General features: G+C 44.3%; 11 protein-coding genes and 1 non-coding gene across 12 annotated transcripts; 9 read left to right on the plus strand and 3 right to left on the minus strand.

Annotated features, from left to right (window-relative positions):
• Positions 1-76: 76 nt before the first annotated feature.
• On the minus strand, positions 77-1,831 carry DAK1 (dihydroxyacetone kinase; the record flags this gene model as incomplete). Its single annotated transcript, XM_022608404.1, has 1 exon — positions 77-1,831. One exon carries the CDS (start codon positions 1,829-1,831, stop codon positions 77-79), a length of 1,755 nt encoding a protein of 584 aa, XP_022464904.1.
• Positions 1,832-2,019: 188 nt separating this feature from the next.
• COG8 (Golgi transport complex subunit COG8) lies at positions 2,020-3,414 on the plus strand (the record flags this gene model as incomplete). Its single annotated transcript, XM_022608405.1, has 1 exon — positions 2,020-3,414. The coding sequence occupies one exon, from the start codon at positions 2,020-2,022 to the stop codon at positions 3,412-3,414; it is 1,395 nt and encodes a 464-aa protein (XP_022464905.1).
• A 374-nt stretch (positions 3,415-3,788) lies between these two features.
• On the plus strand, positions 3,789-8,411 carry TCB3 (Tcb3p; the record flags this gene model as incomplete). Its single annotated transcript, XM_022608406.1, has 1 exon — positions 3,789-8,411. The coding sequence occupies one exon, from the start codon at positions 3,789-3,791 to the stop codon at positions 8,409-8,411; it is 4,623 nt and encodes a 1,540-aa protein (XP_022464906.1).
• Positions 8,412-8,875: 464 nt separating this feature from the next.
• RPL6A (60S ribosomal protein eL6) lies at positions 8,876-9,749 on the plus strand (the record flags this gene model as incomplete). Its single annotated transcript, XM_022608408.1, has 2 exons — positions 8,876-8,890; positions 9,231-9,749. The coding sequence occupies 2 exons, from the start codon at positions 8,876-8,878 to the stop codon at positions 9,747-9,749; spliced, it is 534 nt and encodes a 177-aa protein (XP_022464907.1).
• A 523-nt stretch (positions 9,750-10,272) lies between these two features.
• KNAG0Etrna5E lies at positions 10,273-10,344 on the plus strand. Its single transcript has one exon. It is a non-coding gene; the product is annotated as a tRNA-Glu (tRNA).
• Positions 10,345-12,215: 1,871 nt separating this feature from the next.
• HMG1 (hydroxymethylglutaryl-CoA reductase (NADPH) HMG1) lies at positions 12,216-15,479 on the plus strand (the record flags this gene model as incomplete). The annotated part of the gene is made up of 1 exon (XM_022608409.1): positions 12,216-15,479. One exon carries the CDS (start codon positions 12,216-12,218, stop codon positions 15,477-15,479), a length of 3,264 nt encoding a protein of 1,087 aa, XP_022464908.1.
• A 418-nt stretch (positions 15,480-15,897) lies between these two features.
• Positions 15,898-18,609, plus strand: WAR1 (War1p; the record flags this gene model as incomplete). The annotated part of the gene is made up of 1 exon (XM_022608410.1): positions 15,898-18,609. One exon carries the CDS (start codon positions 15,898-15,900, stop codon positions 18,607-18,609), a length of 2,712 nt encoding a protein of 903 aa, XP_022464909.1.
• Positions 18,610-18,677: 68 nt separating this feature from the next.
• On the minus strand, positions 18,678-19,157 carry BET5 (TRAPP subunit BET5; the record flags this gene model as incomplete). The annotated part of the gene is made up of 1 exon (XM_022608411.1): positions 18,678-19,157. The coding sequence occupies one exon, from the start codon at positions 19,155-19,157 to the stop codon at positions 18,678-18,680; it is 480 nt and encodes a 159-aa protein (XP_022464910.1).
• A 229-nt stretch (positions 19,158-19,386) lies between these two features.
• BOL3 (Bol3p) lies at positions 19,387-19,743 on the plus strand (the record flags this gene model as incomplete). Its single annotated transcript, XM_022608412.1, has 1 exon — positions 19,387-19,743. One exon carries the CDS (start codon positions 19,387-19,389, stop codon positions 19,741-19,743), a length of 357 nt encoding a protein of 118 aa, XP_022464911.1.
• A 287-nt stretch (positions 19,744-20,030) lies between these two features.
• On the plus strand, positions 20,031-22,064 carry SPC72 (gamma-tubulin complex subunit SPC72; the record flags this gene model as incomplete). The annotated part of the gene is made up of 1 exon (XM_022608413.1): positions 20,031-22,064. One exon carries the CDS (start codon positions 20,031-20,033, stop codon positions 22,062-22,064), a length of 2,034 nt encoding a protein of 677 aa, XP_022464912.1.
• A 119-nt stretch (positions 22,065-22,183) lies between these two features.
• On the plus strand, positions 22,184-24,205 carry GEM1 (ERMES complex Ca(2+)-binding regulatory GTPase GEM1; the record flags this gene model as incomplete). Its single annotated transcript, XM_022608414.1, has 1 exon — positions 22,184-24,205. One exon carries the CDS (start codon positions 22,184-22,186, stop codon positions 24,203-24,205), a length of 2,022 nt encoding a protein of 673 aa, XP_022464913.1.
• Positions 24,206-24,297: 92 nt separating this feature from the next.
• On the minus strand, positions 24,298-27,708 carry OAF1 (oleate-activated transcription factor OAF1; the record flags this gene model as incomplete). The annotated part of the gene is made up of 1 exon (XM_022608415.1): positions 24,298-27,708. The coding sequence occupies one exon, from the start codon at positions 27,706-27,708 to the stop codon at positions 24,298-24,300; it is 3,411 nt and encodes a 1,136-aa protein (XP_022464914.1).
• Positions 27,709-27,882: the final 174 nt, after the last annotated feature.

Below are 27,882 nucleotides of genomic sequence, written 5' to 3' on the forward strand. Positions count from 1 at the left end.
TGTAGTTGATGCACCAAGATGTACTTTTCCGGAAACGTTGCTGGCAGACACGTGGTGTTGACCACCCTACTGCCTCTTACATAGCCTGTTCGATACCACGTAGGAATGCAACAAGACCTACGGCACCTGGGTCCTCTACGTTGGCAGAGTCGCCGACGTAGGAGGCCCTACCAAATTTGGCAGAGAAAGTGGCAGTCGACTTGGCACCCTTGTCGGCGGCATCCACCGCTTTGTGGAAGTCCCTAGAGGCGGCAAACTCCTTGACAAACGGTTCCAATGCATCCACCATTGTGGATGAACCCTTCCTTGCCCTCGTGTACTTGTACAAAGTCTCCAGCGATGTCTGCAGTGCAGCGGCAACTGTTTCCTTCGTGACAGGGTCATCCTTTGCCTTCAACAAGCTTATTAACCCATGGGAGAAACCGGAAACTAGGATGGAGTACAGCCCACCAGAAGTCCCACCCATGGCTTTCTCGATGTTTTCTGAAATTTGAGACACGGTCTCAGAAAGAGTGGAGCCCGCAAAGTTGGGCAAATCCTCGGTGATCCCCTTGACACCGGCGACCAGAGTGTACCCACAGTCACCATCACCAACTTGTGTGTCCAAGGAGGTGATATGGGGTTCGCACTTGATGACCTCCTTAGCACCTGCTTGCATCCAGCGGGAGAGTTGGTCAAAATCGTAGGAGCCTACAGCTTTCACTTGAGTCTTTGTTTGCAGTAGATCACGGTTAACCTTTGGAGGGTCCCTTGGTTCAAAAACACCAATTGGCCAACCAGGCGCATCTGTGCGTAGATTAACCAATGATTCAATATCGGTGACGCCTGGGAATTTCTGTTGCAGGGTCTTGTTCGCCCGGGACAAATTCAAGAGAGTGATGCTAAACCCGTTACCGTTGAATGCAGTCATCACGGTCCCTGCAATGACTTTCTTTGGGGTAATCCCGTGGTGCTTCTCCAAGAGGTCAACTGAAATAGCCGTAATCGAGGATATGATGAAATTGGAGACACCACCCAGATTATTCACCAACAGAAGAACTTCGTCGTTCTTGTCGAAGGGCACAAATGCTCTGTCGGCGTCGTTGGGGTCCAACAACTTGGGCAACATGTAGTTGCAAATCAGGTCCTCCGTGGCTGGAATCGGCTCCAAAGTTTGCACACCTGGTTCATTGTGGATACCCATTCCAAGTTCCATCTGATTGTTGTTCAATTCAGTCTCAAACTTCCTTCCAGGCACTTTGCAGTGGTCGAGGGAGGCACCGATGGTCACCAGATTATCAGTGACCAATTGGGCCACCTGTGCTGTTCCTTGAAGTCCGTGTTCAGCAGAATGCAGTTGGGCAAACGCACCAGTAATTTTGTGGACAAGGACAGTCCCAGCAAGCGCTCTGCGACCAACCATGGCACCTTTCTCCCTACCGACGGCGACATCGTCCCCTACAGTGACCACTTGGCAATCTATCCCCAAAGAGCGGGCTCTCTCCGCGGACAGACCAAAGTGCAGCACGTCCCCAGTGTAGTTCTTCACAATCAGAAGGACACCCTTGTTCGAATTCGCCTCGGCAAGAACTTCAATCCCCTTCAAGATTTGCCCCGTGCTTGGACTTGCAAAGATATCACCACAGACAGCACCGGTAAGCATCCCGTTGCCCACGAACCCGGCATGTGTTGGCTCATGACCGGATCCACCACCAGCAAGCAGTGCAACCGCATTGGGGTCACTGCTACGGTAGAGGACCCTTTCTTCAGGGAGTAACCGCAACTGAGGGTTCGCCAAAGCAAACCCTCTCAAGGCGGTACCAATTGGATCTGTAACTTCAAAGGACTTCATACTCTATTTGCTCTGCACTCTGCGTCTATACACTATTGTGTGACCAGGTTTTGTTTTCCGACACCACCCTCGTTAAACCATGTTAAGTGAGATGCGTTTCTTATATATAATAACGAGTCTTTCGAGAACCGTACGTTGTTACTTACAGAGACGGTGTGAGGAATCTGGTAAGACCCATTGGCGGAGCGATGGACGTTGTATTGGATAAGCTGAATGTTGCCACTGGCGATAGTGCAGGTCAGAGTGTCGCCCTTGCCTTTCTCGAGGAGACTTTACAATGCGAAGGCAGGGACTACGCAACGTACTTTTCGTCCCACGCCGTGGAGGGCACTGTCGTCGAGGCCGCTTCTGAGATCCAAGCACAATTGAGCTCGTTGGAGCGAGAGTTACGTGTGATGCTTGTGCGGAATAAAGATGCTGTCTCGCGAGAGTTGTTGGGGGAGAACACCAGCGGCCGCGTGTTGGAAGACTTGCGGAAGAACCTGGATCCGCTTTGGGAACTAGATCCCAGAGCAGTAGAGGGCTCGACTAAACAGAACCTTGCTGGTGATAGTACTTCTGCTCAGCGCGATGGACCAGACAAGCACTCCGTTGCTGGCGATGAGAACGACGAGCTGTTTGCTGGCGACGCCCGAGGAACGTCTTCTCAGAGTCACTTGGACGAGTTTCATCTAGCTGTTGAGTCGCTACGTGAACGTGTGTCTCTTAAGGAAAAGAATGATACTCATCAGGGCCATCTGATGACTATTCTAGAACATTGGGATAACATTGCCGCGCTGATGGAACTACCCTTTCTGCTAATGACCTGCATTAGAACTGGTCACTACCAGGAGGCGATCCTGCTGTTCGGCCACACGAAGACGTTACAGATGAAATTCCCAGAGTCGTCACTTGTACAGGACATTTGCAAGAATGTTCTGCGAGAGATCAGGGGCACGATGCTGAACGGGCTTGTGAACCTTCTGACGACGAACCTGACCGTGAACTCGATCAAGAAGATTTTGAAATACGTGGCCGTGATACCGCCGTTTGACTCGGACAGCAACAAAGGCGACAACAACTTGCTGCTCACAGTGTACCTCTCGATGCGGTACAAGTTCATCAAGAGCGAGATTGAATCGTACACACTCGACAACAGGGCGAACGAGTCCCTCCTCGAGATCACTCTCAAGAGGAAAATAGAGGTCATTAGAGAACACCTGTACAGCTCAATAAACGTGTACACCAAGGCGTTCAACGTGAAGACGGTACCCGTGACCATCCCACTGAACGAAGAACTCACCGCCCAAGACTCACAGACAAGTGCGACCACCACCGTGTCTCACGAGACATCGCCCTTACTACTACAATTCTTGCACAACTGCACGAGCTTCCTGCTGGACGAGTTGCAGAGAGCACCTCCGCAAGCCCTCACACACTCGATCTGCCTACAGCTCGTCTACTGCTCCTTCCGCCTCGGCGACCTCAACGCCAACTACCATACGCTCTTCACGAACGAACTCTACGAGCGCACAATATATTCCCGCGAGGACATCGCAGAAGCAATAGAGAAGCGCTCAGAACTGGCAACCCACTACAGCTAGTCACAGCTCGTCCAGGTCATCGAGGCCATCGGTCCAAGTGTCTCTGGGTTGCCTGTGTTACCCAGCCGCTGAAAATTACGTCAAAAATTGAAGCAGAAAATAAAGGATACGAACCTCTCGAGGATTAAAGGCAGCGGGGGGTGGGGTGCAAAGGTTCCGCTAAGGGGACCAGTGGCTGGAGTATATATACGTGTACATTGTGTCAGTATAGTGAACTTGAAGCACACTCTCTGATAGCAGTTCTTTACCGATACCTTTTTTGCAATCCTTTGCTGCATACTCGCGCCATATTTTATTTTTGGTTGTTTCGCTTTGCTCACTTACGTATAAATCTTAGCAGTTGCAGGGAATAACTTGGAATATACGAGGTTACAATGACTGCTGATAGTTATTCGCACGGGGAGCTTGCGGAAAATGTGAGTGTTTCCGCCAGTGCGGCGGAAAATGCGCTCGCAGGGTTTACCTCCGGGTCAAGCACGGTGCGAGACGACTCTACGGCGTCTCGCCGTGGAACCGCGAGCGACGCCTCGCGTCCACCACCTGTAACGCCCATTACTGTACCCGAAGTGCTCGTTGCGTCCACTGCGCGCGGTGGTAAGAAGCTGCCCGCGCCAAACAGACAAGGTACTTTAGGTTCTGTGCCGCTGGAGGCCTTGCATCCGGACCAGTCGAAGACCGTCGATGGGAGGGAGGCTAACAGGTTTGACACGTCGATTTCAGGGCCCGGGATCTTAGATGAGATGACCGAGGAGGAGAAACAGGAAATGAGGGACTTGGTCGAGAGGGACAATGTCGAGAACCTTTTCCCCTGGAAATACGTGCTTGGGTTCCACCCATCGGGGAAAGGTTCACCTTCCATGACAAACGATTCCAGAGTGATCAAGACTTACATATTAGAGAATTTCTACAGCGACTGGTGGGTCAACATCTCGCTGATGTTGGGCACTTGCTTTTTCGCGTGGGTCTTTGCGTACATGGGACTGTCGTGGTGGTCACTGGGACTGGTGTTCACCTGCGCGGCCTCTGTGTACAGCTTGGAGTACAGGCGGTTCAACAGAAATATCAGGGATGACCTCAAGAGAGTTACCATTGACGAGACCATTTCCGGGAAAGTGGAGACAACCCAGTGGCTGAACTCGTTCCTGTCCAAATTCTGGGTCATCTACATGCCCGTTTTGTCCGAACAAGTGAAAGATAAGGCTAACCCTATCCTAGCCGAATCGGCTCCAGGGTACGGTATCGAGGCTTTAAGTTTGGAAGATTTTACCATGGGATCCAAGGCCCCAGCGATTAGAGGCATCAAATCGTATACTAAGAAGGGTAAAGACGTGGTGGAGATGGACTGGTCCTTCGCGTTTACCCCGAACGACGTCTCAGATATGACACAAGTGGAAATCGAAAACAAGGTCAACCCAAGGATTTCTCTAGGGGTCACCCTGGGGAAAAGTATCGTTTCCAAAACATTGTCCGTACTTGTGGAAAATATCAACGTGGCAGGGAAAATCCATGTATCCTTGAAGTTTGGCAAAGTGTTCCCCAACATCAGAATGGTATCTGTCCAGTTGATCGAACCACCACTAATTGATTTCGTTTTGAAACCACTAGGTGGGGACGCATTGGGGCTTGACGTGATGTCTTTCTTGCCTGGGCTGAAGTCCTTCGTTAAACGTATGATCGACTCCATTGCAGGTCCCATGTTATACGCACCTAACCACCTTGACATTGACGTCGAAGAAATTATGAGCGCAACGGCAAATGATGCGAACGGTGTAGTTGCTATCACGTTGAGCTCAGCCAGCAACTTGGTCGGTTCTACATTTATCACAAATACTGTCGATCCGTACATAGTTTTGAAATTGGACAAACCGTTGCCGGGCTCAGACACTGAAGTTCGTACTTCAATCAAAGATGACATCAAGAATCCAATTTGGAATGAAACAAAATACATCCTGGTCAACTCATTGGATCAGAAATTGACAATGTCCTGTTTTGACTTCAACGACGTGAGAACCGATCAATTGATAGGGACAGTGGAATTTGACCTAAGTACGCTGTACCAATCCCCAGCCATCGAAAACACATCGTCTGACTTGAGAGTAGGGTCCAAAAGAAATGGGAGCTTGAACTATTCGATACATTTTTTCCCTGCCCTTGAAAGCAAAAAAAGTATTGAGGAGAGAAAACAGAAGGAAAAGGAAAAAATGAGGAAAAATGAGGAAAAAAATGAGGAAAACAAAGAGGATGGTGAGAAAAAGTCCGAAGAGGAATACATGGATGATGATGAAAATGAAGCTGAGCTTCCAGAGGACGAATGTGATTCTGGTATACTCAAATTCACTCTAGAAAAAATCAAAAACCTACCTGTGGCATCTGCCTTTAGCAACTCTTTGTCTCCATCTGTTGAATTATATCTGGATTCAAAGTTGATCAAAAAGTATAGAACGCTGAAACGGATTAACGAACCGGCATGGAACGAGAGTATCGAGTTTTTGGTTTTTTCCAAAGCAAACTCCAAAATGACGTTAATTGTCTACAATGTTCGTTCTAATGGGAAAAATGAACTGTGCCGATACACCGTCAACGTGGACGACTTTTTGAATATGTTAGATGCCGGTCAAGATACACTAAGTGCTTCACCATCTGGGAATATTGGTATTATGGCGGCATGGAAACCTGTTAAATTGACAGGGGCTTATATCGGCAAGAGCTCATCATTAGATCCTTTGGGGTGTTTGAGAATTGACGTTGGCCAGGGTCAAGTCATGTCAACGTTGAGCGGTATTGGTGATATTGATCCTTATTTCACGGTGTCTATCAACAAGCATATCAGATATAAGTCCAGACATTATTCTGACACTATGGACCCCAAGTTCAACACAACAGTTTACCTCCCCATTGTGTCTGAAAATCAAGTACTGTCCATTGCAATGGCCGATTATCAAAGTGTCGGGGCCGATAGAAGGATTGGTTCTATCACAATGCCGTTGTCTAAGATAATTGAGATGGACAAGAAATCATCAGAGTATTCTTGTACGTCAAAATTCGCAGGGGACAAGAAGAAATTTAATCTGCGTAACAAAAATGGTGACACTAAAGAAGATTACTTGGAGTTGGGTTTCAGCTTTATTCCAACCAAAAAAGTGTTCTCTCCCGATGAATTGGAAAAAGTGAAGGAAATGGAGAAAGAACTGAAGGAGAAAAAGGAAAAGTTTGAAAAGGAACAAGAGGAACTGAAGAAAGAGATGCAAGTTACTCCTGCAGACTACCATATTGTGGAGATCAATGATCCCTTCGAGGAACTTGAATCCAAAATTTCTAAGAAGGACAGGATGTCACTGGACGAGTTCATGAACCATAATTCCGGTGTACTAACCATGCATATACTGAAGGGCTACCTATCTTCAGCTTCCACCTACTTGAATGTTTTAGTGGACAGTGTCCCATATCCACAATTTGTCACTCCTATTTACAACGGAAGCACACCCATTGCAGAGACGAACAACATTTTCGTAAGGGATTTGAAAAACAGTAAACTGCTATTTAGAGTGACCAGAAAACGTGTTCCCAAAAGAAGGGAAGATGTTGTTGCTGAATACTATGTCAGCACTCTTTCACTACTGAAGAGCGGTTACAGTAAACCCACAAAAATTCAATTCAACGGCAATACTTTGGACCTCAGATTTATGTACAACCCCACGATTTACAAACTTCCTTCCAGCGAGGGTGTTTTGGACACAGGTATTATTACTATGAATCTGATCGGTGGTAATGATTTGATGCCGGCCGATAGGAATGGTAAATCTGACCCATTTGTCTACATTTACGTCGACGGCGCAAAGGTATACAAATCTCAGATCATAAAGAAAACGCTAGATCCTGTATGGAACGAAAACGTTGATATCCCAGTTATTTCCAAGTCTAGAAGTCAAATCAGAATCAAAGTGCTTGACTGGGATCGGGCCGGTGCAAATGATTACCTGGGTGAAATCGCGTTGAATCTTCATTCAATCACTCAAAATAAGAAACAGAGTTGGGAAGAACCACTGAACACCCAAGGTACCTTGAGGTTTGACACCATTTTTGTACCTCAATACATCAAACCAGATGTTGAGTGTCTTGAAAAATCCAAGATGAACAATGCACCCATGAAGGCCATTGGCTCAGGTGCTAATGCAGTTACCGGTACTGCGGGTGCCGTTGTTGGTGTTGCCGCCGGCGGTGTTAAAGCCGGTAGTAAGCTATTCAAGCATATCGGGGGAGGTAGATTGAGACGCTCATCAGACAGAGGGGAAAGACCCGACGGAGAACCTACATTCAACAACCCATTTAGCAGACGCCGTTCTCGTGGCGGTAGCGTTGAAAGCAGCGCTGCAGTTACAGACACTCGCACTGAGAATCAGAGTATCGATGAAGAAGTCAATAATAATGACACTGAATCGACAGAAAATCGTCGCCTAGGAAATCCATTGAAGGCATTACGGCGCTCCCTTTCTCATAGTAGTGGATCCCCAGGCGATGTAGAGGGAGGAAGTGAGGATGTGCGTACGAAGGGATTTGCGATTCCAAATATAATTCCTCATCACAACCAAACTGCTGGCGATGCTACATCTCATGTCTCTGCAGTACCATCGAGCAGCAGTACCCAAAGCTACAAGGGCAGAATCTCCGTGTTGGCCGCCACCAACGTAGGGAAATACGTACAGGTAGTCGTCTCAGTAGTCCAGAAGGGTACCTCCACTCCGGTGTTGAAGACCCAAACCAAGAAGGCTTCAAAGGATGGTACAGCCTACTACCAGGCAGAAACTGCGCCCTTTGCTGCCTCGTCAAATGCTACTCTAGAGTTTACCGCGATCGAATCGAGGAAACTAGCCAAGGACAAAAAAATTGGGTCTGCAAAGATTAGTTTATCGAACCCACACCTGCACGGTGGCGAGAAGGCAGCTGTTGACATCGCTCCAGGCCGTATCATCTTTCAAATTGATCATGACGCATCATAATTCACGTATGTACATTCTACCTATGACTTTTTGATCAATTCTATTTCCCACTTTATAATAATATCGTGACGGCAAAAACATCTGTACACCCAAACACCAATCCATTTGATTTAACAAAAAAACGAAAACTGGAAAAAAAACAAAGCTCTGTTTCTTGTTTGGGTAAAACTACAATTTTCATGTTTTCCGCGAAACCTCACTCTCAGTGGGAGCCTGGAGGGTAGGAGGGTTTCCAGCCCGACGCTTGCTTCCACTCCCACTGGCCCTCCCTCTGGGCTTCCCCACTGGAGCACTCACTGAAGTCCCTACGCTGTGGGGACCCAGGCGGGGGAAGCGCACCGACTCGGTTTCCGGCTCAGGCGCTCGACGGTGAATTTATCAATATACACTGCGACCTGTTGTTAAACGCTAGTGAGTTTAACGATCTTAGCCAAACCGCAAGTCCGTCGAAACATAGTATCGAAATGAGCGCCCAAAAAGTATGTTATAATGTGGAAACTAGGGGGATGACAGATTGTTTGAGATTGGTGAGCTTTTATCAATAGAGCGACGTAACTGTGCAATTGAGATGCTGAAAATATTATAGATGTGGAATTTATGCTGGGATAGCGAACGGGAACCTAACGTCTAGGTTGCTAGTGAGATATGAACTGGTATGAAAGAGACGTTATAAAGCTAAGCACTGTTCCGATGTGTCAATCTAAAGTCTGATCCCCATTTGCATCATTTGATGACATGAATTATCTGTTTACTAACAATGACGAATTATTATTATTATCCTCCCGATGATAACACAATACTTTTCTTTTATTAAATTAGGCCCCAAAGTGGTATCCATCTGAAGACATAAAGGCTCTAAAGAAGACCAGAAAGGCTTCGAGACCACAAAAGTTGCGTACCTCGCTAGTTCCAGGCACCGTTTTGATCTTGCTAGCTGGCCGTTTCAGAGGTAAGAGAGTCGTCTACTTGAAGCACTTGGAAGACAACACCCTATTGATCTCCGGTCCATTCAAGGTCAATGGTGTTCCTCTAAGAAGAGTCAATGCCCGTTACGTCATTGCCACCTCCACCAAGGTCCCAGTTGCTTCCGTCAACGTCGAGAAATTCAACGTCGAATACTTTGCCAGAGATGCCAAGTTGTCCAAGAAGGAGAAGAAGGAGGCCAACTTGTTCCCAGAACAACAGAAGAAGGAGGTCAGTACCGAGAGAGTCCAAGACCAAAAAATTGTTGACAAGGCTTTGTTGGCTGAAATCAAGAACACTCCATTGTTGAAGCAATACCTAGCTTCTTCTTTCTCTTTGAAGAGCGGTGACAAGCCTCACTTGCTAAAATTTTAAGTTAAGAACCCATTTTCTAAAGAAATTTAATTTGGTATTTAATACATAAAATCATATAACCGTTTCAATGGATTCTCCCTTATAAGAGTAACTTATAAACTCGCAACGTCAAGAGGTTGGTTGTTTTCGTTACTGCTGCATAAGCGAGCGAGAGTGCTACTAATACTTACTTTTGTGTATAGCAAAATTGTAGTTAGACGATACAATCTCTGATTTTTTGGGAACTACCATTAAATCAGAAGAAAGGTCCGTTTCAGCATTCCTAACACCACCTCGGCCCATCTTAAACCTGTTACCGCCCATTCCTATTACTTGACAAATTTGACGTATCAGACCAAATATTCAGTATAACAAAACAGAAAGGACATTAAAGTTTATTTAGTTGCTGGATTACATGGGAAATCAGTTTTTTGAATCTGTGAAGCGGCTCTCAGGAGGAAATTTACAGAAAATTTACCTTAGTCACGCAATCAAATATGCAAAACAGGTCAATGTTGAAAAAACCAAAAAATGTAAATTACTATCCGATATAGTGTAACGGCTATCACATCACGCTTTCACCGTGGAGATCGGGGTTCGACTCCCCGTTTCGGAGTTTCTTTTTTGCCCACTTTTTACGCCACCGACCGAAGAAGTTCATATAGTATAGTATCCGTTATGCGGGTTGACTATACTAAAACTATTATAATAGTAATAATTCTCTGATTCTCTTGTATATGTGTAGTATATAGTTGTATACAAATGAATGGCGTAAAAAGAAGAGTCTCGAGTGGCAACTCGAGACTCTCAGAAGGGAAATAGGCCTGGTGCGGAAACCAATTCCTTCCCAGAAAAGATTCTGTTTTCGGGACGTGTTTTTCGCGTCTGTTTGGAAAGAATTGATCGCGGCAAAAAAAACGTTTTCCTTTACCCTGATGCAGTATTTTACTCTAAAGAGACGGAACATTGCACTTTATGTACCTTTCGTGTAGAACCTGTACTTCAAGCGTTGTCGGGGTCTATCAAGCTGGCCCTTCAGCAGCAGGTTTATACGACTGGTGAGAACATCTCCTAGAAGAAAGATCAGTTGAGTGACAATGTGGTGCTACTACGACTAATGCGACGAATATTCCCACAGGGGGGACACTTCAAGAGCATTTGTGTTTCTCTTAATTACACTTGATCTTATCATCTTAAGCTGTAGAAACTCTAGAGTAATTACGAGTCTTGAAAATGATGCAATATTGTGTTTAAGAGACATATAGAAAAAAGTTAGGAAAAGAAGCATGAGGTGAGGAATTCCAATTGGCAGAATATGTACTTCTCATGTATTTATTTCTGGAAAAATGTGCTGAATTCTAGGAACCCTTCTGTGGGAATATCTGATGTAAGAGAGACTAGCACACTAGTCTCTCGTAGATGAGCTGTTACGTAAAACGTAAGAAGAATGACAGCTTATTTGAGTAAAATATGAGTACACTGGGCCCAGAAGAGAAGAGAGACAAGTACATGAACTACCTGGCTCAACACTACCCCCTCGGGTTCCCACTGATGGACTTATTTACAAAGATCGGACACCCAGTTTGTAATTTCGTGTGGGGCAGGGCATCGCCAGGTCTCCACACTGGGGAGGATTGGCGTTAGCGGGCGACAGTCCAAACAAGACGTAACCGCGCATACATGCCGTTTAGTATACGGCCCCCATACTCTGCCTTCCTTCTTGTCACGTTCTATACGAACCACATACAGTAAGACCCACGGGGACATTCTCGAGAAATTAGGGCTTGGGATCTGAAACCGGTATAAACCGCCTCTCACCTTCTCCGCACCACACCCGCCAGAGAGGGAAAACGCGCAGAGAACAGCAGCCCAAGCCCTAAAAGTACACTGGCCTCCCGCACAGCCATTTATCGGTCCAAAACAGGCAACAGCCACCGCCTGAGCACAAAAAAAGCAATGAACGATGACCTCCTCATTGTGTACGAAGAGTGGAAAAAAAAGGGAATTTTACAGCAGCTAAGAGACGCCCGGGGCGCCTACTAAGTCTACTAGTAGTTCCACTATACCCGAATACCTTTGATCAGAAGGTAATATCGCTTACACGGTATACCGGTCTTTGGTAAGCAGAGTGGAAAAGAGAGAACTTTTCACGCAGATTCCAGAATAGGTGAAAACTCTATATATACAAATATATTTTCCATTGCTTAGGTACCACAGTGCATATATATATATATATATATTTGAGTCTCTCTATTATCTGCAGGAACACAAGGCAACAGTGGTGACTTATTGTTCTCGTCGAGGGTGAAGGTGACTGATCTATACTTTCTGCTGAGGAGGTACCGCTTTAATTGAATAATATTCTTTTCGCGTCATCCATACTTTCGTCGTTGCATATAAGTGGCTTTCTCAACAGTTTTTTTTCTTCATACTGTCCTATTACCACGCGGAGATCGGAAACGCAGACAACACACGCACAAGCCACAAATGACATCCATAGTCAAGGATATAAGTAATGGTATGGTGCGGCCGTTTGCCAAGTTGTCGAAAACGTCGGCGAAGAACCCAATTCATACCATTTTATTCGTTCTTCTGTTTGCAACGTTCGCGTACGTTTCCGTCATTCAACACTACTTCAACGTGTTCCAATTGGAGTTCGGCGCAGGCTCATCCACGGCAGACCTATTGAAAGGTTGCACGAATTATTACAGAGACGCATCAACCCGTAACAACTGGGTACAAGTGACCCACGACGATGACTCTGAAAAATTGTCACAGTACGCTCACTACTACTTGTTCGATTTGAATTTCGTAACGAAAAACAGTAGTTGTTCTTTACCAAACATCAATGGCACTGTGTTCGAATCAGGGAGTACCAAGTACGTCCTAAGAGATTCCCCTTACTTGTCCGATTCCGAATTCACAAGAGCTACCGCAGACGGGACGAAATGGAGACTAGTCTCCACGGGGGGTGATTTCTTCAAAACTATGTTAAAACTGTTCAAAGAACTGTACTACGCTACGTTCAACCACATCAACCAGTCTGACCCATTCGACCTCATGATCATCGTCGTAGCATACTCGACGATGATCTATACGTTTGTCTCCTTGTTCAATGATATGAGAAGGAAGGGCGGTTCCAAGTTTTGGTTGACCTTTGCCACGATCGCGAACTCTGCGTGTTCCCTGTTCTTAGCATTGTACATCTCACAGTGTATTTTAAAGGCGTACGTCCCGATTTTGAGTTTACTGATCGGGTTGCCCTTCATTGTTGTCATAATCGGCTTCAGAAACCAACTCAAATTGACCGTCAACGCATTGAAGAGAACAGAAGTCAGCGACATGTCCAGAATGATCACCCCAGAACAAGTGGTCCACGACGCTATGCTACAAGAGGGTTCTAGGCTTCTGCAGGACGACTCTCTGTTTTTGTTTGCCTTTGCTGGTTGCTCCATCTACGCGAAAAACTTACCAGCACTAAGAAATTTCGCCATTCTTTGCTCCCTGATTGCCGTCTTAGATGTCCTTCTTACATCTACTTTTTACTCTGCTGTTTTGTCCTTGAAACTTGAGATCAACACCATTTACAGGTCCACAATTATCAAACAAACTTTAGAGGAGGACGGTGTCGTCCCCACTACGGCAGAAATCATCTCATTGACAAAGGAAAATTTCGGCAGTGAGAACGCCAAGCTTTTAGCACAGAACCAAACGGGGATACTGATTGCAAAATTGTCCATTATCTTGCTGATTTTCTTCATCAACTTCTACAACTTTGGCATCAACTGGTTATCATCTTCCAATAGCCTCTTCCCATTTTACAACTGGTCCAGTGCCACTTTGGGGAATGGGTTAGATCTACCTGAGTTTATCAAAGCTGCCCAGACTTCTTTGTCAAACGAACCTGTGGTTATCTCCATCGCCCCTGTAAGATACTATCAACAGACAAGAGTCCTGCACCATATCACAGATGGTCTTTCTGAATCATTGCATTATTTGAGCAGAGTTATTAGAGACAGGTTCGTCAGTAAAATGGTGTTCACTCTTTTGCTCATTAGCGCATCCATCAACATCTATTTGTTGAACGCTGCAAGAATCCATACTCATTACACTTGGGGACAATTGGTCAAGAAAAAGAACGCTATTTTGGAGGCTGCAACGAACGCTGTTTCTGCAGCCACCTCGGGCACGTCAACTCCAGCTCCTGCCACTGTACCAGAGGCGGGTAGAAACACTCCACCGGCTTGTCAAGGTTCCAAGAAATCGAAAAAGAAGAGCAAGAAATCCAAGTCCTTAACAACAACAACAGATGGGAAGGACGAAAAAACTACCGTTGCCAAACCACCACAAAAGAGACTTTTGACTGAACTGGAGGCTATCATGAAGGAAGGGAACACACACACGTTGGAAAACGAGGAGGTTACCGAATTGGTTACTAACAATAACTATCCCCTGTGTGCCTTGGAAAAACAACTGAAAGACACAACTAGGGCTGTTTTGATCCGTCGTCAAGCACTATCCATCCTTGCAGATTCTCCAGTGTTAGCAACCGAGAGACTACCTTACCAACATTACGACTACGACCGTGTCTTCGGTGCCTGTTGCGAAAATGTCATTGGGTTTATGCCTTTACCTGTTGGTATCATTGGCCCATTGCTAATCGATGGCGAATCTGTCCACATCCCAATGGCTACGACAGAAGGTTGTTTAGTGGCCAGTGCCATGCGTGGGTGTAAAGCCATCAATGCTGGTGGTGGTGCTGTGACAGTGTTGACGAAAGACGGTATGACGAGAGGTCCATGTGTAAGATTCCCTTCTTTGATGAGATCTGGTGCCTGTAAAATATGGTTGGACTCCGTGGAGGGGCAAGATATGGTGAAAAAGGCGTTCAATTCCACTTCAAGATTTGCTAGGTTACAACACATTCAGACTGCCATTGCAGGTGATCTATTATTCATTAGGTTCAGAACAACAACCGGCGACGCTATGGGTATGAATATGATCTCCAAGGGTGTAGAATTCTGTCTATCCCAAATGGTAGAAGAATTTGGATGGGAAGACATGGAAATTGTTTCAGTTTCCGGTAATTACTGTACAGATAAAAAACCCGCTGCGATTAACTGGATCGAAGGTCGTGGTAAAAGTGTTGTCGCCGAGGCTACCATCCCTGGTGAAGTCGTCAGGAAAGTGCTTAAGAGTGATGTCAAGGCCTTGGTGGAACTGAATATTGCCAAAAATCTTATTGGGTCCGCCATGGCAGGTTCCGTTGGTGGGTTCAACGCCCATGCTGCTAACCTGCTAACTGCTGTATTTTTAGCTGTTGGCCAGGACCCTGCACAAAACGTGGAAAGTTCCAACTGTATGACCTTGATGAGAGAAGTTGATGGCGATCTAAGAATTTCCGTGTCCATGCCTTGTATTGAAGTCGGGACCATTGGTGGTGGTACTGTTTTAGAACCTCAAGGTGCTATGTTGGATCTTTTGGGCGTCCGTGGACCGCACCCAACGCACCCAGGTGAAAACGCAAGAAAACTAGCCAGGATTGTTGCATGTGCCGTCATGGCTGGTGAGCTGTCGCTATGTTCCGCATTGGCAGCCGGCCATTTGGTGCAGAGCCACATGACTCACAACAGAGGTAAGAAAGCCGAACCTGCTTCAACAGTGCCACCTGCCGCTATCGAACCTTTGAAGCAGACCCCAGAGGATCTGCAATGCTTGAAGGAGGGGGCCCAAATTTGTATAAAATCATGAAGCTAAAGAAGCAAAGTGCCGAGAAACGATTTGGCCTTCTATTATGTACAGCTAACCGTTATCTGTAATATGTACAGCTATTACGCGCATCTACTATGCACATCTATTACACACAGCTACTAGCCATCTTTATTATGTAAGAAAAACAATAAATTTGCCGATCTCACGGTTAAAGTTTGCAAAAGTCAGATTGACTCTGAAAAAAAAGTCATCTTCGCAGTTAATAGGTGCAGAAAACGACCCTGATTGGCGTTTCTTGAGATCGGACAGTCTTTGTAACTGCATCAGAAGCACTCTGCATACCATTCTACTTACGTACACCGCTTTTGTGCCGTTTGAATCCTTTGGAGCCAGCTCCATTGCATTTAATTCTTTTGGATAAGGTCTTCACTGCGGTACAATCGGATATAGAAGTCTAATGAAGGCCGGCCCGGATGAGCTTGAAACCCCATCCCCAACGCTCCCCCCGCCCAATGATGCGGACCATATGAAAACCATCATTGAGGGTACCTCCATAGATGACCCTAGAATTTTTCACCCAACAACCATGGAGGTGGGAAGAGGAGGGAAAAATAAGAGAAACACATTTGCCTGTGTTGGCTGCCATTCGTTGAAGCAGAAATGTGTCCCATCCGATTTCAACGATATATACAGAAAGCCATGCGTGCGCTGTTTTCGGCAAAGGAAGAAGTGTAAATTCGACTTATCAAAGAGGACCCGAAAGAGACGGCGCGGGAACTCCAATTCGGAACGAGAGCAGTCTACATTGTCCAGCCCCTCAGGTCCTGGGAGCGGAACACCGCCTTCTTTATTTTCGCAAAGCTCCAACCAAGTCCCTAACTTCAATGTTATGACTCCCGGAATTCAATCATCACAGAGGAAATATTTAACACCGCTTGGAAATGCCAATTTGGAAAGTTCATTAAATGAGAGATTGTCGCAAAACTCTCCAGTTTCAACTTCTCCTGGCATTTTAAACTCGGCTCTTTTAAACCCACCGCAAAATCAGTTAGATACACATTTACCGATCACAACTGCCAATGCTCCGGCAAATGAGATTTCGTGTGGGAACCCGCTTTTAAAGAGCGATATCGTGGATTCTTTAAATCAAGAGAGGGGGTTATCGGTACCTTTAAATGAACACGACCTTTTAAACAATGGTACTTCTCCAAGCAACACGAACAAAACTGCACTGCTAGCACCAATTGAAAATACAGCAGAACCATACAAGGCCCCAAACAACAAAATATTGCAGTTGGGACGGAACCATAACCGCGGGATCTCCAATCATCACATGAAACATAACTTTAAGAAAAATCTGCAATCTCTATTAATTTTACTTAAGGGCAAAATCAGCGTGATATCTCAGAAATTCAATGTCTGGTCAGTAGAATGGAATAAACTGGTAGAGAATAGTATGTTTTTACCCACAATCAAAGATCCTGTATCTATTGGCATTATTTCGATGGACGAAGCAAATATAAGATTAGACCTGTATCGGAACGTAGTATCAAAACAAAGTAAGTTACCTATCGTCGGAATTGAGGAACATCTTACAGTCAACCAGCTTAGAAAGGAAAAACCCATTTTTTTTTCAGTGGTAATGTCCATTGTGTCTACGGTAATGACGGAGACCCAAACCAACAGAGACACAGTCATGAAACTAGACAGCTTCGTCATCAATTTGATAAGCATGCAGATTTTCAAATTGAACAATAAATCTATAGAAGTGGTAGAGGCATTAGTAACTTTGTGCATGTGGTATAACTTTTTGGAATGGTCGAATAAGACTAGGTATCATTTGTTCAACTACATTTGTTGTTGCATGACTAAGGACTTGGGCCCAACGTCAGTAAACAAATCTTTCGGTATGTTTAGTGACGAGGATCCTTATAAATATAAACCACGCATAAAGACTCCTCTGGAATTAGCGGAAAATGGACCCGTTTTGATTTTGTTAGTTTACATTTCAGCGTTGAATATTTCGATCTTCCTTAGACAAGCAGTCAATGCCACGTGGAACTCTCTAACCGACGGAGCATTTCAGACTGTTGAAAAGGCGATTTCCAAGTATGAAAATGGAAACTCGAACGACTCGAATGTGAACTTGGATCTCGAACAGTGCAAGATGATAATTTTGTTTGCAAGACTAAATCGTTTACTGGAAAAAATACACATCAATTTACATGAGAGTTTTGTAATGAATCAGGAAAATGAGGATATCGATTTTAGTTTTACCGTAGAATACATCAAAAGATTAATCATCAAGTACCAGAATGATCTAAATTCTATTTTAACGGAGATACCGAAATCGAGAGAGCGGATGTTGGCATTTTATTATTCTGTGGAGGCGTACTTGCACCAATTTACGTTAAACCACTACTTCAAAAACGTCACGGACAAACAAAACTTAACCTCAGTACCAGAGAATGTCAGTATTGCTTTTGTGAACTGTTACCACTGTTGCTGTCAATCTCTGAACGAATTTTTGAAATTGCCCAATACATTAATTTCTTCATTACCTCTATTCCACATGTCTCGAATCATTTACATTGTGGGATTGCTGATTTTGAAAATCCGCTACAGCGTTGTTGCTCTACCTGTATTCCACCACCTAACTGAGTTAACAGATGGTAGTATTGACCTAGTGAAAAGAGTGACTCAAAAGTTGGAAGCAGTGTCCGAACTGTATCCGTATAACAACACGCTGTACAAATTTCAATATGTTATAGCCTTGTTTGGTCAAACATATGCTAACAAAGTGACTGACCTTGCCGGAAATGTCGAAAGCACGGATAGTGTCACTCAATTCAATGCGAACTTACTATCTACTCCTCCAACAATGAATGAAAGTACCTGTGTCAGTTCTACTGATCCAAGTGCATCCACAATAGGGAATGTAGACCCAGGTGTGGCCGGAGTACAGAATTCGTTTGATCCTTATCCGATTAGCGGTGTTTCGGGGCTACAGAAGGATGGCACTTTCCGTCCTTCAGATATACAAAATACGCCCCCCAGTGTGTCGAGTGACAACTTGACCGACTATTTAACCGATGTGAACTCCCTAGCTTGGGGGTACAATGCCTTGAATGATGAATTTTGGACCGATTTACTTTATAACAGTATATAGGGGATCTTAGACTACTTGATAATATTATATGCACCATAAATGCCGATGCGAGTAGCAAGTATCCATTACTAAACTAGCATCGGTTGCAAGACCGATTCCACTGCAGCGACGAACCGTCGGTTGTGAATTTTGCGGAATCCTTGGCCTTGAGTTTCGTCAGATGTAAAGGCAAAATCAACAGGAGATAGCCAGTTGTGTACTACGTACTTGACGTATACCTCAGAGTACAGGTGCTGGAGAACTTGACTGTAGTTCTGTTGCTTAAAATCGGTCAGCAGTAGAAACCAAAGTCCCGAAGCTGTTTTGAAGGCGTGCACTCTGAAGTTCCCCATCGTTATGCACTGGACGTTATTGGCCCCCATTGCCGGGTCCGCGATTTTATTTGTTATCGATTGGAGGGAGAACAGCATCCCATAGAGCAGCTTTGCTGTGTCATCGTTCTGTCTCGAGTTGAGGGTCCCAGACCGTGCCTCAGAAGGTATCGTCCACTCTCTATCAAACACACAATTGCAATGGCGGTCAAAGATCCAGAAGGAGTACACAGTCATGGTTTCTACTTCCCCTACGGCGCCTTCTTTGCATCTTCCGTGAAGTTCTTTTCAAAAGGAAGAATATGTTAAACTGTTAATAATCAGCAAACACCTTGACAGGAATGGAGCGAACAAGGTAACAACCACATCAGAAATGCGTATATCAAGATTCACTACAAGAAATATTATATACCGTGGGTCTAGGGCGAGTAGCAGCCTTTTATCTGTCCCCTCACGGTCGATGGTTATGGCATTCGCGCAAGTGCGTACCGGCAACAGACCTTTATCGATAGACAAACAGATATATAACCGAAGGGAATTGTGTACTGACTCTGATAGTTCCAATTCGTCGCTTCAACAGAAATTCGACACCAAAGGGGAACAAGAGGTCTTTGCCCTTCTACTGAGCGAGTTGCAACCGATAGCACTCGAAGTCAAGGATGTCTCAGGCGGATGCGGGTCCATGTATTCCATCCGGGTACGGTCCGAGAAATTTAATAGCCTCACCACAGTCAAGCAACACATGCTCGTTAACCAAATTTTGAAAGAGCGTATACCTCAATGGCATGGACTGCAGCTGGTCACAGAGAAGGTCAAAAAGTAGGCGAGCATTCTAGGACTAAAGCATTATAGTCCACACCGATAAAGTACATATTTTATATAGAAACGGATCTCGTACGGCAGCCCCTGTAGATATTAAATTTAGTGCGAGTGAACCACTCCCCGCTCACCACACTGCTTGTTTCTTCAGCTCCTTCTGACCTGTCTCCTCTATTCTGGATCAAGACTTATTTTATCAAGTAAAAGCGTGGATCATTGTTACTTGACCACAAACATCGTCGGAAAAGCAACGAGAAAGTCGTCTACTCGACGTAAGGCAAAGAAAGTCAAATGGAACAGACCCTGCAACGTAATTCAAAGCTTGCAGAACCATTGGCGGAAGATCTGGAAGAACGGGTGCTATCGATGAGCTTAGAGGAGGGAAGTGACAGCTCTGGGACCAATTCCAATGCAGGTCACAACGTTGAAGTGCCCGAGAATACACATAGCTCTAGCCAACTGTTGGATAGGCAAACTCCGGATGGAAATGAGCTTGAAGATTACGAGAGCAGAGACGAGAGCAACCTCAAAAATCTAAGTGTACCGACATTGAAGGAACAGATGACTCCATGGCGACAGAATAACAGAGCCACTGCAAATACCGATGGAAGCCCAATTGAAAGGATGGATAAGGAAAGAGGTGGTTTTCCTTTCTTAGGGATGGACAAATTTAGTATCAAGCAAACTGTTAGTGACAAAGATTTATCCATTCTGCAGCATCAGCTGAGAAGTTCCAAACTCAGGATATCTTCCCTGGAAGAGATTGTGAAGGGGTTGAACACTGGAGAATTTAATATGACACTCTTTGATGCTCTTAGAAAACAAGAAGCACGACATGAAATTGACGTTCTTAAGACCAATCTGAGCAAGAAACAATCTGAGATTAGTGAGCTGGAAAAGCAATTAGAACTCTCCAAGGAAGAGTGTCAAAAGTTACGGCAGGATAATTTGGATACCGTTGAGATGGCTGAAGAACAGCTGAAAAATTGGGATGAAGTATCACACAAGGTGGATTTTTTAATAGCTGATATACTGCATAATGGTAGTCATTTTACAGAGCAGGAAGCCCAAGAGTTGAATGCCGCGAAGGAGCTCGGCCATGAATTAATAATACCTAAATTGAACGCTCTAGGAAAGGTTATTCACCAGTCACTGCCTCAAGAGGATGTTATAGCCAACAGCACTCAACTGGACGCCAAAAATTATATTACATCAGACGAACAAATTGGATCACAGATGGAAATTGAAATAGAACAATTACACAAAGGATACGAGGGATTTATCAGAGTTATCAGCACTAACTTGGATAAGTCGGCAATTTTAGAAGATGAATTAAAGCTGCAATTAGATAGACAGCAACAGCTCATCGATAAGATATACGCAGAAACAAGTATTGAAACGAAGAGGGACAAATCTCATATCAGTAACGTGAAAAGTTTACAGGAACTGATATCAACGTTGCAAAGAACGATCAGAGAAAAAGACCAAGAGATTGCCATGTCAGAAACTAAGTATCAACAGAGCGAGGGCGCAAAGAAACTAAAGTTACAGAATGCCAAATTGAATAAGGAGTTAGTCGATCTGAAGAACCTCGAAGAAACAAACCAGGCCAGATGGGAAGAGCTTGTTACACAATTAGAGGACGAACTGAGAGACTGTAATGCCGCGAACAGTAAACTTGCAGACATTATTAAGAGGATGTCGCAAGATATTTCCGGTTTGCAGCAAGCCAACGAAAGATTGACCAACGAAACTACGGACAGAATTGAGCAGGCAAAGGAAATTCAAAAGCTAGCCATAGAAAATGAGTCGTTACGGAGTGAAATTCGCAAACTAGAACTACCAAGGAAAACGTTTACCCAGCAAAGAGATTTGGAGTTCCACAATTTCCGACAAAGTCTTCTATTGCATCTTACGAACGTCTTCGAGGTCTTGAAAAGAGTCATCAAAAGACAGTCTATTGACCAATCGATGAAAAAGATCAGCACGATTCAACAATTTGAGGGCATCTCGAACTTAAGGAACGTCCAATCGAAATTTGAATCTCTCTACAACTTCATCGAAACGGCGCTCGATGCAGTGGTAGAATCCTATATGAATTTGGTGCTAGACAGATCAGATGAGTCATCGTACTCACGCCAAAACGATGAAAGTGATTCGTCCGATTACCAATTACGAGTAAAGGAGCTGCAGAGAAAGTGGCTGGCCGAACGAGAGCGCAGAAAACTAGATTCTAACGCAGCAGAGTTGAGAATACAGAATTTAGAGACAGAAGCGGAGCTTTTGAGGAACCAATTGAACGGCAGTCACCGCTCTTCTCGGTAGTGCACGGCAGTTACTCAATATTATGTTTTTGTTCAAAATTCGCACAAAAAAAAAGATCAACTGCAACTGACCTTGCAATACAACGCTGGACGAGGAAGGGCAGTTCGTCACTAAGGCATATGACCAGGGAGACGCTTACCGTTGTACTGTGTGGTGATGATGGTGTTGGTAAGACCAGTTTAGCTGTTACTTTGCTTAAGGATAAGTTTATCCCCAACCTGCAGGATGTGCTGATACCCGTTACGATACCGAGAGATTTTTCGTCTAGCCCCTACTCACCACAGAACACGTTACTGATAGATACGAATAACGAGGATCTAACCGCTTTACACAAGAGCTTGAAGCTGGCTGATGTGATATGGCTGGTGTACTCCGATCACGAGTCGTACGAGAGGATCTCGTTTCACTGGATGATGATGTTCAGATCCCTAGGTCTCAATATACCCGTTATCTTGTGTAAAAACAAGTGCGATAAGGATAAGAAGGACGGCTCTTTGCACAAGGTACGATCCTATTCTCACAGCGAGTCCATTACATCGATACCACCACCACCGGAAAACGATACCAAAGTGGAAGACGAAGAGTTTATCCCAATTCTTATGGAATTCAAAGAAATAGATACTTGCATCAAAGCGTCGGCTAAGGCAAAATACAACGTTAACCAGGCCTTCTATCTTTGCCAGCGATCTATAACACATCCAATTGCCCCACTCTTCGACGCGAAACTCGGTGACCTCAAGCCACTGGCAAGAGAGGCCCTGGAACGGATCTTTCTTTTGTGCGACAATGACCAGGACAACTATCTGAACGATGAAGAGATCAATTTTTTACAACGAAAGTGCTTCCATAAAAGTATTGATATTAACGAATTAGAGTACATCAAACAAACGTTACTACACTACTCACGCGTAAACCATCCACGGTTTTCCAGTACTTATGGGTTATTTGTACCGGGGAAAGGCATAACGAAGGAAGGTTTTTTGGTGTTGAACAAATTATTCGCAGAAAAGGGTCGCCATGAAACAATATGGGGGATTCTGCGCGCCTTTAAATATACAGATTCGTTATCTTTGGAGCGGAATGTTCTGCACCCAAAAGTGAGCGTACCGAGTTCCAGTAGTGTAGAACTGAGCCCTAGAGGTTATCGGTTTTTGGTCGACCTATTTATAAAGTTTGATCATGATAATGACGGCGGGCTAGATGACGATGAACTACTGGCACTATTCAAGACCACACCAGGGTTACCGCAACTATGGTTGGAAACCAATTTCCCCTATTCCACTGTAGTGAATAAAAGGGGACATGTAACTTTACAAGGATGGTTAGCTCAGTGGACAATGACCACATTCTTAGATTACCGAATAACTACGGAATACCTGATCTACTTTGGATTTGAGCCAGACACTAAAACTGCACTACAATTCACAAAGCCAAGGAAATATAGAAGAAGGTCCGGCAAGTTGTATAGGTCACAAGTGATGGATCGCAGTGCCTTCAATTGCTTTGTCATAGGAAAAGCATTCAGTGGTAAGACCACGCTTCTGGACAGCTTTTTGAGCCAGCCGTTCACCGACGTTTACACCCCAACTACAAAACCCAAAATTGCTGTGAATAGTCTTGAACTAAAGGGAGGGAAACAGTACTACCTGATATTGCAAGAGTTTGGTAAAATGGAGCATGAAGTTTTGTCTAATAAAGAGAAACTACAGGAGTGTGATGTGCTATGTCTAACGTACGATTCAAGTGACCCCGACTCGTTTTCGTACTTGATTGGCTTATTGAATCAGCTCGAATACCTGAAGGATCTCCCAACTATAATTGTAGGTTTAAAGGCAGATCTAGACAAACAGCAGCAAAGATGTACAACTCAACCGGATGAATTTAGCGAGCGTCTGTACGTCAGTCATCCGTTACACATATCTTCCACATGGCTTGGTTCCTTAAATGAGCTCTTTGTCAAAATAACAGAGGCCGCCTTAGTCCCGGCAAACAATACACCAGACTTGCCAGAAGAATTTCGAAAGCCGATGACAGATATGGACTACAGACAAATGGCCGTGATTCTCGGCTCCACAGTGGGGTTCATGACTTTGTTGTCATTTACAGTGGTTAAACTGTTGAAGAATTCTAGAAATGATTAGTTGTGTAACTTGTTATGAATATTTAGTTGATATTTGCTCTACATATGCTAATTAGAGCATTGAAACCTAACCATTGCATTGCATTAAAGGAATTAAGGAACATCGCTACCAAAAAAGAAGTCATAGTCGAAAAGATCGAGCCCTCCAAAGAAGGCCGAATATTCTGTTGGCACAGCTTCTTCATTACCCTTCATATAATTGTTTAAGACACTGTTACTGCCCATATTACCACCTAAATTGGTGTTTCCATGGCTGAAGTTCTCAAGCGGACCCCTATCAGAATACGCCTGCCTTTGTACATTACCAGGATGCAGTTTATTAAAACCCTGGCTAGATAGGTTGCCGTTGTTACTCACATCATGAACATCCATGGGTTGCCCACTAGGTTTAGCTATTTTTCGTATGGTCCATAATATTAGTCTCATTCTATTTTTTTTTAATTTGGTTTGAAAATCCAGATTCTGAGATAATGTTGCAGCAGAGGACAGCTTTTGTAGGTTATTCAAAGCCGAAATGTAACTGAAAGGTGCGAACATTTGAGAAGAGCGCGAGCCCACCCCAGGCTCTTCTTCCAATTTAAATTTAGATTCAAGAGACCCATTTCTGCATTCTCTCGAATCAGAGACGCCGTTTGGGTACTTTCTCTCAAAGAATATTCCTCCACCATCATTCTCGTTGTTCCCAGCAGAGTAATTATTATTTTCCTTTTGCTTATCACCCGTAGGGGCAAATGTCGGTGACATAGAACTCATATACGTACCCTCCTTCTCCATAGGTTTAGCCATTGTTTCGAATATGTTGTGAACTTCCTGGCACAACTTTGTTAGGTCATTTATAGACATTTTATTCAAATGGTTTCTCTGTTTCAACTCTTTTACAAGATCCTCACCTTTATCCAGTTGAACACCTAGCGTCATTCTCAAGTTTTTCACAATACGAGAGTGCAGATTTTTGGTATGTGCCATTTTGTAGATACTCAACCACAATTTACCGATACTCACTCTCTGCAGTATGACATCGAAAACAGCAAATAGCTTGAAGATTGAAAAGTAGTTGAATCTGAGGTATTTGGAGGAAAAAATGTAGATGTATTGGAGCGAGCTTTCCAATTCACCTTGCAAAAAGGTGATACGCTCAAAATATGCGTTCAATTCTGCCGACTTCTCAGCGGGCATAGTATTTGCACCACCCTTCTTATTGTACCCTTGGTATGCAGCGAATACGGAGTCGCTGGCAGCATTTACTCTTAATATCATCCCAACCAAGCAAAACAATGCCGATGGCAAAGCCAGCTGAATAACCTTTGTGACGTTGTAATTCGTGGATTTATATACAAAGTCGGAATAACTGCCAGCAAAAAAGTCATTGAAGAATTTCACTAAATTTAAAGCGTCAACACACGTTTGGATAAAGTACTTGTAGTAATATGGCAAAAAACTTTCATCCTCTAGCACCTTAACCTCAAAATGAAGGAAAACTGCAACGGATGCTCGCAAGAACATCAGTTTGGCAATAATTCTGCTTTGCAAAGCATTCGAATTCTGAGTAGCCAAGAAATTCAACTTGGATGCAATATCTTCCTGTGGGAACTTGGAACCCTTACCTTTTCTTTTCGTGGATTTATCCAATTCTAAGAGGGGGAAATTTTCTTCCACGAATATTTCAATCTTTTCTCTTGAAAGCTCTAGAAACCTTAACGAGAAGGTGTTATTATATGACATTGTCAAATTATCAAGGTCAGATAGAAGTAACGATAATTCCGCCCTCTTAACGGTGAATTCATGGATTTTCAGCAAGGTTTCATTATTCTCCCCAACGAGATCTCTAGACACCTTCTCCATATAATGCTTGACACTATTTGGGGCACTGGTGCTCAGAAACGAACACATCAAGTCAGATGCCAACAATGGGTGTCGGCCCTTGAGGGTAGACTCAAAAGAGCAAATACCAACCACCGAAACCCACAAGAGCCGTCTTTGGTTAAGTGATCTCTTATCCGATAAACTTGGATCTCTTAGTTGAGGGAAATCGTCAGGATCCCTATGCAACCCAATCGATGTGGAAAGCATCATGATGAGACTGGATATGATATCTGTAGGGTGCTCCAAGAAAAGATCACCCTCTTCCGGAGAAAACGCGAAGAACGACCATATATATAACAGGCATGTTATGATATTTTCGTTGGCGCAAGCACACCAGTTCTCCGATGCCAAGCATCTCTGGGCCAGAAGTATGGCATCGTTTGTTATCGGGTATCTACGCAATTCTTCGTTAGTGACATAAGTACTGTTGCCGCTATTGGTACGGGGATCATCGTCACTATGGATAATGTATCGTAATGAGATGTATGATAGTTTTAAGATCACCAGTAATGTGCTCAAGTTTTCGATTTTTTCTCTTAAATGTGTATTCCCTAGGTTTAACTTTATCTTTGTAGGATTTTCTGGATCAGGAAATAATGTTTTTTGAATGGACTCTTCGAACATCTCCCTTTGCAAGAAGGGCAAGTTGGGGAAGATGTATTCGCAGAAGTGGGTTTTGTATTTTTGAATCACTTCGAATGGAGGAAGAATCGTTTCGAACTCCTGAATGAAAGATTGCAACAACTCGCTGTACTCACCGCTGCAACGATCCTCCAAAAATTGGCGCCCAACGGTGTTGTAAAGCATAGACAAAATCATCCCAATCTTTAAATTGCGCGATGAGTTTGTGTTTTGTAATATTCTATCAGTGAAGTCGTCGATCCGTACACGCTGTTCTGGATCTGTACATTCGGCCATTAGCACGCTTTTCAATTTCAGGACGTTATCGCGTACCGAAGGCTGTGCCCTCGCGATGTTTGCGTTGGCTGTCAGAGCTGGTATCATTGTGTTTTGCGCCGGAGATATAAACACGGATGCAATGCATGATGCGATGAATTTGTCCTGAGTGATGACGTAATTTTCGGACAGTGGTTTGACATCGTGTTTCATAACTTTACTGAATATCAGCTTTGGATGTTCTTTGTAAAGGTTAATTTCGATATCGTCCAAGGAATCGTCGTCATTAGTCTCGATGTTTCGCGTCTTCGCAGTCACCTTATTGAACACATCGGTGGATACGTTTTGCTCCTCCATTGCCGTAAACGTTCTCTTCTTGGTGATCTGATCCTGTTGCTGACCTAGCAGCTTCATTGCCTTGGTTTGCCAGTACTTGACATCTCTCTCGAGCTTCGCAATCGTGGCATCCTTATTCGGGATTCTCGGTCTCGGTTGCCTCTCCTCGTCGTAGACACACTTGATACCTTGTTTGAGACACCTTGTACATTCCGGCTTCTCTCTATCACACTTCATCTTCGATTTTCTGCAGTTCTGACAGACAAACGAGATCCTGTTCCTTTTCTTGAGCTGGATATTGCTAGAAGAGCTGCTACTAGAACTAGGGATGTCCGGGGTTATTTGGGGCGAATAAGACGGAGAAACCAAATCTCTTTGCCCGGCCCAGCCATCATTGACAAGGTTCATAGGTAGACACTTGGGTATGTATTACACGCGGATGAAGGAGCTAGACAGCTATAGCAGAGTACTATTTCAAGACAATGAACCCTCCTGATAGATAGGCAGGTACATTTATATACGGGTATTTTTTTTTCACTTTTTAAACAAGAATAAAGGACATAACAGCAATGGTAGTCACTA

The sequence above is a fragment of the Huiozyma naganishii genome, chromosome 5, assembly GCF_000348985.1.
Source record: "Huiozyma naganishii CBS 8797 chromosome 5, complete genome".
Lineage (NCBI taxonomy): Eukaryota > Fungi > Ascomycota > Saccharomycetes > Saccharomycetales > Saccharomycetaceae > Huiozyma > Huiozyma naganishii.